The sequence below is a fragment of the Xiphias gladius genome, chromosome 15 (assembly GCF_016859285.1).
Source record: "Xiphias gladius isolate SHS-SW01 ecotype Sanya breed wild chromosome 15, ASM1685928v1, whole genome shotgun sequence".
Taxonomy (NCBI): Eukaryota; Metazoa; Chordata; class Actinopteri; order Istiophoriformes; family Xiphiidae; genus Xiphias; species Xiphias gladius.
The window spans coordinates 9,684,904-9,697,725 of NC_053414.1; the positions used below are offsets into that span (position 1 = coordinate 9,684,904).

Genomic DNA, 12,822 nt, shown 5'->3' on the forward strand with positions numbered 1-12,822 from the left:
CATAGCGAGTCTTTAAAACGTTTTGAAAGGGCTCATCAGCCGGTTTTTAGCTGTGCGGAAGAATGGCTTTCTTCTTTTCAATGGTTAATTGATGTCTGCCCAGGAGCCACTATTGAATCACAACAAAAAGCCTTAAACTGTGCGCCCCTGATCTCTTGACACAGTCCAGGCTCTGTGCCCATAATGAAAATACACAGGAAAGATGGATACTGGCAGAGGCAGTCTCATTATTTTCATGCACACACGCAGATACCCCCCTCTCCACCCTGTGAACTTGCATGCCAGCTCCCCATTTGTCCTGTCTTACTGTAGGCAGAGTATATATGACTGGTTGGCCCAGACTTCTATTGTCCTGATTCTTCTTTATGTTAGTTGTCCAAATAATCCAGCTCTTGGTCCAATTTAATAACAAATTGGTGGCTTTGGAATAATTTTTCCAGAACGCCTGGGGATCAATAAACAATGGAATGAGCACATGGTGGACCACTGGGGAGTGAGTACTGTGTACTTGTGACAAAGTGGACCGTGTCACATGGTCCAACTCCCATCTTTTCCTGCCAAACTCCACTGCATACTGCCCAAAAAAGCAGAAAATGCAATGAAATTCAGAAAAAGAAGAAATCTGAAGCCAAGAAATGAATGTGCTCATGTGATCACGCTCCTAATTTAAACTGAGATTATCATTCAATTTGACATTTCCTGCATGATATTCCGATGCTCCAAGAAATTCCAGTCAGCTCTCATAAAAATTAACCACAGGCTGCTGTAGCTCGACAATGTCATTGCATTTCGTGGGATTTTATCGTAAATTATAGCTCAAGGAAAAATTATAACTCAGCGAGCTTTAAGTAACACTAATCATCATGAGCGGAAATTTAAATGGAAAAAGAAATAGAAGAACTGACATTATCAGTACCCAACCCCACACTTCGTTCTCTTTGTAGCAGTATGAAATAGCTGTCTAAACTACTTTCCGTCTCTATGTACAGATTGTTAAAGCCAGTCTGGATTAAAAGCATCAGCAGTAATGGCCTGTTGTCATCATAGAATTGTACAGCTGCAGGATTATAACGAAGGGGTCTAAGTGCTTCCTGTTCGCAGTGTCTACGCTCACTCTGTGTTTGCACCTTTGGTCATGTCTAGTGCACTCTGTTTAGGTTTATGTAGATTTATGTTTCCTGCACAGAACTACTCTCTGGCTGTGCATTCTTCCAAAGGTCACTTATTGTTTCAAAGAAAAACAGAGAAGGATTTTTTTTTTTTTTTATGCTGCTGTGTTAGAGGGTAAAGCGTCTTTTGGAGAGCATGGCAGGCTTGACAGTCAGCACAGTTCCGGCCAGCCACAAGGTAGCACAGCAGAAACACACACATTCACACAGATGCACACACATGCGCTGATGTGTTGACGTGCCCCGAACTGTCTGCTGGTGCCCCTGCGCCCTCTTTTAGGTTCTGGCTGTTCACAGCACGGCCATGATGGACACACAGGAGCCAGACCTGCACGAGCAGCACAGAGGACCAACGCAGGAGGGAGGTGATGAGGAGGAGGAGGAGGGGGAGAAAGTGCATGTGTCAGTTGAGGGAGAGGAGAGGGAACAGGAAGGGGAGGAAGAGGAGGAGGAGGATAAGGAGTTGCCGTACCCCGCTCTAGCACCAGTGGTTCTCTTGGCTCTGACCCAAACCAGCCCACCCCGCTCCTGGTGCCTTCGAGCTGTCTGCCACCCATATCCTTCACTGCCGGGAGTGCCCCTGAAGCACATGTCTGGGTGTGTTCGGGCATATGAGTGTGTTCCTGTTTATAATGTGAGAGAGAAATTGTCTGTTAGTGTTTCAGCTCTGTACTTTCTCAAAGCCATAGTTCCTACAAGACAGCTAGCACCTAGATGTTTACTTTACGTTTAAACACAAGGGAGACGGGAAGAAGGTCGGTATTGTACGTGTCCGCGTGTGTGTGTGTGTGTGTTTGTGTGTGTGCATGGAAGTCCTCAGGTATTTCCTTGGACGCATTAGCTGTAGGAAAAGATGGCTAACATTTTTCCCTGATTGGAGGTTTCCATAGTGACGAGCCCTAATGAATTTCCAGGGTTACAGTTGCCTGTCAGTAGCATTGTTACTGGCCTCCATGAATACAGCAGTTGGAGTCACAAATAGTAAAAACTCCCGTCACCTCCTCAAACCTCTGTCTGCTTCTTGTCTCACCTCACATTCCCCTCCCCGTGTCTCTCACTCCTTCTCAACGTCTATCCACTTCTGCTGTGGACGTGAAGGTGTGATTGTGTGTATGTGTGTAGTTATCGGTGCTGTAGTGTGTGTGAGCAGCTATGAATACTCCGAAGCATGCATAAACGTCAGCAACACCTCAGGGATTTGTCAAGGCTTTCCAAATTGAATATTTTCCACTGCTTATGACTCCAAGTGTGTGTGCCTGTGTGTGTGTGTGTGTGTGTGTGTGTGTGTGTGTGTGTGTGTGTGTGATTGTGTGTTCCTCTGATTGTGCATGTGTATGTTTCGTTGTGCACTTGTCAGTGCAAGTCTGTGGGTATTTGCCACCGTCAGTGCTCTGTGTACTCTATAAAATATAAATACATGATTGCTGAATAAATAAAATGTACACCAAGAGGGAAAGAAAAAAAAAACTACAAATGCCATAAACCAAGCTCTTCTGCAGCCTGCTGGGCTGTTACCATGGTCGCGTCCCAGAACATTGTACGCTCACTGTGTCAGCACTAACTTACCGGACGCACTTATAGACACACACTCATGATCACACACACAAATGCGAGCATGCACACAGGCGAGTGAATGCCCTCAAACAAACGAGGGAATCTCCCATGGAGAGGCTCTTTAGAGGAATCACCTGGTTGCCTGGCAACAGCGTAGCTCTGCCCCGACGGCCCGCTTACTTCCGCTTGCAGCACTTGTTTGTTTTTGTGTAGGTTTGTGTGCCCGTCTGTCTCCCTTTCTCTTTGTGTGTCCATACAGCACGGCTACTGGCACGTGTCCCATTTCATGTTTATTCGTATATATTACTATACGTGTATATAGTGTGTGTGTCTGTGTGTGTGTGTGTGTGTGTGAGCGTTACTGTGAGTGATCTTTGGGGGAAGCAATGTGGGTGGATGTTGTTCGACAGAGACATTAATGTGAGCACGGGGGGGGCAGTCCCCAGGAGCTGTAAGTCCTATTTTTCCTGAGGTGACCCCTGGTTCCTTTTTGCCTTTTTTGCAACTCAGTACATATTACAAATGAATTTCCTATGTCCCTCCTTCCATTTCCTCCCTCTTAGAAACCCCCTTTGTGCCACATTTACAACATACTCAAAATTTCACCAACCCACAGCGCATATAACAAATTAATTTAACCAAAACAAGATTAGCTTTCGCTATTTCATAACATTCCCCTGTATTCCTTCTGAGCTCCCATGATTTCTGTTATTCCCTTTGCCTTTGTGAGGAGATGTAAGTTACACTGTAAGCGCGGAATAAGGTGCCTTCTTTGTAAAGTGCTGAGCTTTCCATGTGGCAGTCATCCTGCACCTTTAATGTAACTAACTTATGACACACGCAGAGAAACACGCACTCACATGTGGAGAGGGCAAGCGTGCCCACACACACACACATAGGCCTGCACACACACAGACACACACACACACACACACACACACACACACACACACACACGCAGACACACACACACACACACACACACACACACACACACACACACACACACACATAGGACATAATTTATTCAGCAGTGCATGAAACATTCAGAGCGTTTCCTTTTGTTTAAAGATGAGAAAAGCTGATTCTGTCACTCCTATACAAGTACCTTTCTCTGCCTGCCTTTCTTCTTCCGGTCTCCCTCTCTTTTCCTGTTTCTCTCATCCCTCTTTACTCAATATCAATCCCCTCCCCTCCTATTTATCGCTCTCTCTTTTCCTTTTCCTCAGTTGTCTCTTAATTGGGTTGAGGTGCGTGTATGTCTATGTGAAAGCGGGGGTGGGGTGAGGGGACAGCGATGGAGAGGAGGAGGTCTTACTCAAAGCAGGACGTGCTGTCAAAATCATTTTAGCCAATTACCGTGGTTCCAGAAAGCGTTTCCATGGTTACCAGCTGTCACATTCTTAGGGGGTGGAGCCAGAGGAGTTGATAACTTGACAGTAACTTAACTTGGCCCACCTTCATTTAAGACTCGCCCTACCTCTTTCTGGTGCTAACACAGACACATACAAACACTCAAGCTTAACTAGGTTATGTTTAAACAAGTCTGTGTTTGTGGATTCCGAAGTTGAAGTGTGGGACCAATTAGCAAAACCACATATTTTCACATCAGCACCACTTTTTTAGTAAGGCATCTCCTATAGGGCTTATAAGCTGTAACTAATGGTTTTATTAATGGTTAATAAATTAATTACCAATGCATTATAGATTAGTTTTATGTCATTAATAAAAACAACCTTTGGGTTGCCAGGTTGTAAAAAATCTTACTTATCTATACTTGCTTTGTCTTTTTAAGGTAGCTCTTTAATTCAACTGTAGGACTATTAATGATGTTACAATACAACAACTGCAGACTTCATGGCTTATAGTCAAGTGACAAATTCTTGACAATCTTATGAATGACTCACATATATTTGTAACTGCAATTACAGTGCCTTCAGAAAGTATTCAGATCCCTTCACTTTTTTCACATTTCGATATGTTGCAGCCTTATGCTAAAATCATTGAAATTAATTTTTTCCCTCATCAATCTACACTTAGTACCCCATAAAGACACACCAAACAGAATTTTAGAATTTTTTTCAAATTTATTAAAAAGGAAAAACTGAAATATCACATTGACATAAGTATTCACACCTTTTGCCATTACACTTAAAATTTAGCTCAAGTGCCTCCCATTTCTCTTGATCATCTTTGAGATGTTTCTACACCTTGACTGGATTCCACCTGTGGTAAATTCAATTGATTGGACATGATTTGGAAAGGCAAACACCTGTCTATATATGGTCTCAGAGCTGATAATGTGTATCAGAGCACAAACCAAGCCATGATGTAGAAAGAACTGCCTGCAGAGCTCAGAGACAGGATTTTGTCTCGCCACAGATCTGGGGAAGGCTACAAAAAACTTCTGCTGCATTGAAGGACAGTGGCCTCCATAATTCTTAAATGGGAGAAGTTTGGAACAACCAGGCTCTTCCTAGAGCTGGCCCCCCAGCCAAACTGATCAATCGGGGGAGAAGGGCCATGGTAAGAGAGGTGTATCTCAGCAAGAGTGACCATTCTTGGTCACTCTGCCTCAGGTCCACATATCCTGTGTGGAGATGGGAGAAACTTCAAGTAGGACAACCATCACTGCAGCACTCCACCAATCTGGGCTTTATGAGAGTGAGTGGCGAGACGGAAGCCTCTCCTCAGTGAAAGACACATGAAAGCTGCTTAGAGTTTGCAAACAAGCACCTAAAGGAGCCTCAGACAGTGAAACAAGATTCTCTGGCCTGATGAAACCAAGATTGAATTGTTTGGCCTCAATTTTAAATGTCATGTCTGGAGGAAACCAGGCACCGCTCATCACCTGCCCAGTATCATCCCAACAGTGAAACATAGTGGTGGCAGCATCATGCTGTGGGGGTGTTTTTCAATGGCAGGGACAGGGAGACTGGTTAGGGTTGAGGCAAAGCTGAACGGAGTAGAGAGATATCCTTAATGAAAACCCGGTCCAGATTACTAAGGACTTCAGACTGTGCCGAAGTTTCACCTTCCAACAGGACGATGAACATAAGCACACAGCCAAGACAACGTAGGAGTGGTTTAGGGACAACTCTGTGGATGTCCTTGAGTGGCCCGGCCAGAACCCTGATTTGAACCCGATTGGACATCTCTGGGGAGACCTGAAAATGGCTGTCCATCAACGGTCCCCATTCAACCTGACAGACCTTGAGAGGATCTGCAGAGAAGAATGGCAGAAAATCCCCAAATCCAGGTGTGCAAAGCCTTTTGCTTTGAAGACTCGAGGCTGTAATCGCTGCCAAAGGTGTTTCAACTAAGTACTGAGAAAAGGGTTTGAATACTTTTGTCAATGTGATGTTTCAGTTTTTACTTTTTAATAAATTTGAAAAAATTCTAAAATTATGTTTTTGCGTTGCCATTATTGGACATTGAGTGTAGATTGATGTTGAATAAATGAATTTAAACAAATTTAGCATAAGGCTAAAATATAACAAAACGGGAAAATAGTGAAGGAGTCTGAAGACTTTTGGAAGGCACTGTTAGGGTTGAAAGGGTCATAGTTGATCCCTTTCTAATAACCCATCAGGTCTGCAATTATAAATTATATACATTTTTTAATCCAATATACAGTATTTATTCTGATTTGATGTGTATATCAGACATAGAAAACACAATCAGACAAAAATTTATTTATAAACAGAACTTTATCACGAGAAAAAAGTAACAAAAAAAGCAAAAGTAACAAGCTGTATTAACAACATTATTGAAGTTCATGAGTGACACCAACATCTTTTCAGAATCCTTTGGTTTTCCCTTTATTAAAAATGTTATATACTTTGCACTGAAAACTATAAATGTGAACTTGAACTGGAGGTGCTAGGAAAAAAATAAGAGGATCACCAAAGTCATTAGGATTCATCCCCTGGGGACCATGGACAACCGTACCAAATGTCATCTCAATCCATCCAGCAGCTGTTGAGCGATTTCAGTATAGATCAAAGCGGTGAACCGATCAACCTACAACTGACATGGTTATCCATAGAGCCACTAGCAAGGCTAATAAAAATATATCATCTTTTAGTTCAGAACTAATTAATGAGGACTCAAGGGTTTCTCCCATTGTAGTAAGCCATAATCCATCAAGTCTGCAGTAAGTAATTACTAATAAGCTGATAATAAGTGGGTTTTGTCCACATTATCTGCAGAGCTTTTCTAGAAGTTAAGTGGTCAAATGGTCCACTGGAGAGGTCTTATTGGTGAGTTTAAGAGTTAGTTAGTAAGACCTAGCAAGGAGAGTATACACCAGCCAACTGGATTTCTACAACCTGGCAGCCCAGCGGTTGTTCTTCTTGATGGTTTATTCTTGATATACAGTATAAACCTATAAGTTGCAACTTCTAACCTTTTATAAAGGGTGCCTTATGAGACGGTGGTACCACATGGGAAAATCTAAATTCTTATCAAGCATGAAGGGAAAAAAAAAAGGCCATATCCTGCATGTATCCAGATGGCCTGTGTATCCCTGTGGATGATGCTTTCAAGGTAATGAACGTTTCAAGTGAAAATGTTCCCACATGCTGGCCTTAGCATGTGTATCCCAGCCAAGGGTGGAGGATGGTGACAGAAAAATCAGGGAGATATGATCTGATTTGATTTATAATGTCTGCCTGACCTTTATTACCTGTGTTGGCACTCGAGGAGAGAGAGTTCGAGAGAGGGAGAGCACGGGAGACACGGAGGCAGAGGAGGGGGCATGTGGTGGTTCTCGGAGATGGAGGAAGAACGCGAAGATGAGAGGATGAGGCAATTAGGGGGAGAAGACGAAGCGTGGAGGCTACGCTACATTTGCATTTGTTTACACTTAAAAGCTTAACTCGTCAAGGTCTTAACCTCTTTCATCCCATTGTTCAACTGTGCTTTTTTTCCCTTAGGCAACAAACCATTTTTCTTCACCTCGTCTCTAATTGCCCCTCTTTCTTGCCCCCTCTGTTATCTCCTCAACCTCTCCCTTAGCGTATCTATTTCTCCATCTCTCACCCTGTCTGTCTCTCTGCCTCTCCATCTCTCTGACGATGTTAATTATTAAGTGTAGTTATAGTTTATCTGTTGGCTGAGTGTCAGGTTTCTGACAGAGAGACTAAAGCTCTACCCAAGGACAGTCATAGGTGGAGATGGTAGAAACAGATGGGGAGGGTACCAAGGAAAAGCGATTTGTCGGGAAAGGAGTGTGTATGTGCATGGGAGTGGATGAGAGAGGCAAAAAAGATATTTGAAAAATGATACGGAATGAAGATGGGAAATTATACCGCACGATATAAAGGAAGAGGGAGAGACAGAGAGCAGGGGGAGCAGAGCAAAGAGAATAATAATTGGGCCAAAGAGAGGGGAAAAGGCTGTAGAGGAAAATGAGGGATGATAGAGGGAAAGGTTTAGTGTGCGAAGAGATAAAGGAAAAGCAATGGGGAGAGTAAAACTGAGGAAAGGACGTTCCCTCTGTGTTTCATCGCTGATGTTGAATGATGGGCCAACCGTGGAAATACTCCCATCTCATCCATCACTCGCACCTTGACCCTGCCCCGTCCCTTGTTTAACTATGTGTGCATGTCTCTATGTGTGTGTGTGGGCATGTTTTTTTATGGGCACACAGGGTTATTCAAGCTGCTGTAACTTATAAAGATGGAATAGGTTTAAAACAACCCTCCTCAGCATCGAGGAGAAGAACGATGCTCAGTTGTGTTGTGCTGAAGGACATCATTTTCTGTTGTGTGCCCATGTGTTTGTGTGTGTGTATGTGTATTAATTGTGTTGTGTTCCAGTCCAGACAGGATGCAAGCGGATTGCGAAACTCTGAAGTCAGTTCCCACGGTGAGATGGGGGTTCCCATGGCAACCACAGCAAAGGGAGGACACTGGATTACCCTCTCTCTCTCCCTCTTTCGCTCCTCTCACTCTCTCTGTCTCAAGGGTGATAAAGGATTGTACTCTCATTAATTTTTCCGCCCTCTCGAGAGCAAAGTGTCCGGGAAGGGGACTCTGCGTGTGCGCGCGTGTGTGCGCCCACATGTGTCTATGTGTATGTATTCATGTGCATGCTCCAGGCTTGGTTATGTATGCGTCCTTGGCTCTTGAATACATTCCTGTCATCCATTCAGCAGTTTTCACATTTGTGTTCAATTGAGAGAGAGAGAGATAGAGAGAGAGTGTTTGCGTGTGTGTGTGTGTGTGTGTGTGTGTGTGTGTGTGTGTGTGTGTGTGTGTGTGTGTGAGTGTGTCTCTGTGTGTGTGTGTGTGTGTGTGTAAGAATCCAACAAAATCTTTCCTTTAACTTTCCACTTCAGACTATTTTCCCTTTTAAACCTCCCTGCTTTTCTGAGCCATGCTCCTTCTTCAAGCTTGAAGGCTAGCAGGCAACACAGATGCAACAAACACGCATCAAACTTCTCGGCCACTACGTTCCTCCAAGGAATGTCGTCTGGCATTGTCATCCCTACACACGAGGCGGTCTCAGCCCAGACTGTTCTCGTCTTTGGTTCCCCGATGGTGGAATGAGCTACCAAATGTTATCAGAGAAGGCGCGTCCCTCTCTATCGTCAGGAATCTCTTGAAGACGCACCCCTTACGAGATCACCTCCCCTCCTAACACCTCTGACACCCTAACATGCCTGACTAGCAATTACTGTGCACTTCTTTAACTGATCTCCTTGCTCTTTGTCTTATTGAACAGATTTAGTACTTACTGCTTACTCCAAGGTCTGAGTAAATGAGTAAATGTAATGTAATGTAAACTGACTTCAGATGTCATACTGACTGTTTCATGGTAGCTGTAGCTGTGAATGTTAAACATGTTAATATGTCTCATTAGAAGTTGTGCTTGTAAGTGAAGGTTGATACATGTAAGCTTATTATTGCAAGTTTCTACCCTCACTGAAGTTGTTTCTTAGGTTAGTACATTCAGTTGCGTGCTTGTAAATTTGATTTTACATGCTATGAGGCACAAAATTCAGACAGACAGATATTTTGTAAATGAAGTCTGTTGATGTTTTATACTACAGACATCACCACTAGATAGAGACAGGTGGCAAATTGTAGGAAAAACCTGAATAAATGAGTGGAGACGCGTAATGAATGCAGATGACTCCACACAGGGCACAAGGAGATTTTGGACAGATGTGTTAGACAGTGCTCTTCACCACCATCACCAAAACACCAAATCAAGAATAGTGTTTATCCCACCAGTGGAGTTCCAGACAAATTGGTGAATATATGCCAAAGATCACTGCAGCTGTTCTGTTAGCTTGTGGCAATCCAGCACTTTATTAAGACACTATTTGTTGTTTTTTTCCTTTAATTTGTCAGCTTTGTCATCTATGATTCCATTAATTGAATCTTAACACTCAGTCAACTCCACAGACTCTAGAAAAGCATGGGCGCAGCACTTATTGTTTTCTGATAGCATGTGTGAAGCTGGGATTTGGGTTTACTGCTTCCCAACATCTAGAAAAAATACTAGAGCCAGAAAAGTCTAATTTGGGGAAAGGGGAGGACACCTGGGTGGAGGTGAAGTGGGACAAGCAAGCAGCTGTCTCATTGGCTTGTTGTGATTGGCTGAGACTCCTGTCAGTCAAACTAATGAGCTAAATTTACGAGCACAGCTTTGTGAAAATGTGTTAATGTTCAAATTGTTATTGTATTCAATGTTCAAACTCTGCCGCGGTGTTGACCCTTAACTTTGTCCCACATGGTTTGAGCGTGTGAGCATTTTGGCCATCCTGCTGAATTGTGTGACTCTAGGGATGTTCCAGCCCTGTGGCCACACCCCCTTCTTCCTACAGGTAAAAGCACACACTCTCACACACATGCACACACACAAACATGTTGGTCTTTCTGTAGTTTTTCAGTTGTTAACTTTAACCTGAACCCTAAAACCAAGTCTTAACTGTCAAACAACCCTTTGAAGTCATGAGGACCGGCTGAAATGTTCTCAGAATGATGGTTTCAAACTAAAATTTGTCCACACAACCATAGAAAGATATGTGAGCGTATATACACACACACACACACACACACACACACACACACACACACACACACACACACACACACACACACACACACACACACAATCTGAAATTACAGCCTAATTATGTTCAGCTGTGAGACTTTATTATCAAGGGTCTGAAAAGTTTTTGCTTTAATTTTTTTCCAATTAATCAGTTTACACTAATCCTCTGGGTTTGTGTGTGTGTGTGTGTGTGTGTGTGTGTGTGTGTGTGTGTGTGTGTGTGTGTGTGTGTGTGTATGCAGGCTCTGGATGATGGGATCTTTGTGTTTTTTGCTGGGGAAATGGTGGTGAAGATGGTGGCTCTTGGGGTCATAGGTCAGAGTGGTTACCTAGGCGACACATGGAACAGATTGGACTTCTTCATTGTTATAGTGGGGTGAGTGCTTGACAGACGCACACAAGCCGCACGCACACGAACACACGCGCATCTGACATTAAATATGAGCCAAAAGTGTGTGTGTATGTGTGTGTTTTGTGTAAAGCTTAGACACTTGTTTAATGCCAGTTAAATGTCAAGCGTGTGTGTGTGCATGCTTAGACATACCGACGGAAGTGTGTGTGTGTGTGTGTGTGTGTGTGTGTGTGTGTGTGTGTGTGTGTGTGTGTGTGTGTGTGTGTGTGTGACAGCTCCGCAGACTGACAATCGCATCATTCGGTCCTGAGAGACAAAGACCTCGGTGATTGGTTACTTAAAAGGCTATGTATCCCAAAGACCGTGCGCTGCGTTCTGGTGGATTCCCAGTAGAAATTCAGGATTTGCCAAGGTCAGGCTGATCAGGATGCCAGTGACACAGCAGTGGCTTTCCCTCTTCGCAGAATGCTGGAGTACTCCCTTGATGGACACAACGTCAGCCTATCAGCTATCCGGACTGTCCGGGTTCTCCGCCCACTGCGAGCCATCAACAGAGTTCCCAGTGAGTTTTTCTCCTTTTTACTCCGACATGCACTGCAATTAGAAAGTATTAGGACAGTTTTTTATTGTCTTTTACTGTTTTGGCTCTGTGCTCTGGCGCATTGGATTTTAAATGAAATAGTGACTGTGAGGTTAAAGTGCTGACTGTAAACTTAATAAGTTTTAAAGTGTGTTCACATCCTAATTGGGTGAACATTATAGGACTCTCCAGACTTTAGAACAATTCAGCAGGTCAAAAACTGTAAAGACAGAGAAGAGAGAAGGGATTTTAATGGTCAGACCGTATAAGATTCTTGACCCGACGAGTCTATAACATGACCTTAACATTTGTTTGACTTGCTTAAGACCAGATCGAAGGTACAAAGCCCCTGAAGTGAGTGCAACGTGAAGATGACTGCATTAAAGGCCTGGAAGAACATCAGCAGGAAAGATACCACATGGCTGCTGATGTCTGTGGGTTGGAGACTACAAAAGCCACAAGACAAAACAAAATATTAAATATGATGACTGTGCAAGACTTCTTTAAGTTTATGTTAACTTGTCCAATCAACTTTCTGTGCCCTATAATTGGTGGACCATGCGTAAAAAAGACTAAAATTCCTGTACTGATGTGGAAACACCCTAAGCTGAATGTCAACAACCTAATTAGTCAGAGCCAAGACAATGAAAAATGTGGCACTGTCCTTGTTCTCTCTGACTGCACCGTAAATTCCACTTCATTTCTTTAACTTGCCATGCTGCACAGCCATTAACAGCTGCAGCCCTCCATTTGACAGACGCATGTGTAAACAAATCAGGACGCAGTGAACGAAGTCATTGAAATCATGCTGATGCTCATGTTGTTCTTAACAGCTCGGTGCACAAGCTGGCCAGCCAAAAAGCCATTCCTTTCCTTTTTTACTACTCTTTTTGACCTTGGCACAACTCAGGCTGAGCTATTGTAAAATTGGAGAGTGTGTTTGAAGTAGGAGAACGTCTAGAAGCAATGAGGAGGAAGATTTTGTGTCAGTGCTCTTCAACAGAGCTGAGTGGAGGCTAATTATCAGTGTTTGAACTCTAATTATTTGCCATTCAATTAATTGCACTGCTCCAGTTTTGTGCAGAATACATTAAGAGAGT

At 43.4% G+C, this 12,822-nt stretch overlaps 1 protein-coding gene across 1 annotated transcript in view; it reads left to right on the top strand.

Annotated features, from left to right (window-relative positions):
- The first annotated feature begins 1,610 nt into the window (after nt 1–1,610).
- cacna1hb (calcium channel, voltage-dependent, T type, alpha 1H subunit b) overlaps nt 1,611–12,822 on the top strand; it is a 42,536-nt gene continuing 31,324 nt past the window's right edge. Inside the window, 4 exon segments of the mRNA XM_040146613.1 lie at nt 1,611–1,724; nt 10,467–10,560; nt 11,033–11,166; nt 11,607–11,704. Coding sequence (XP_040002547.1) covers nt 10,522–10,560; nt 11,033–11,166; nt 11,607–11,704 — 271 coding nt within the window. The 5' untranslated portion in view covers nt 1,611–1,724; nt 10,467–10,521.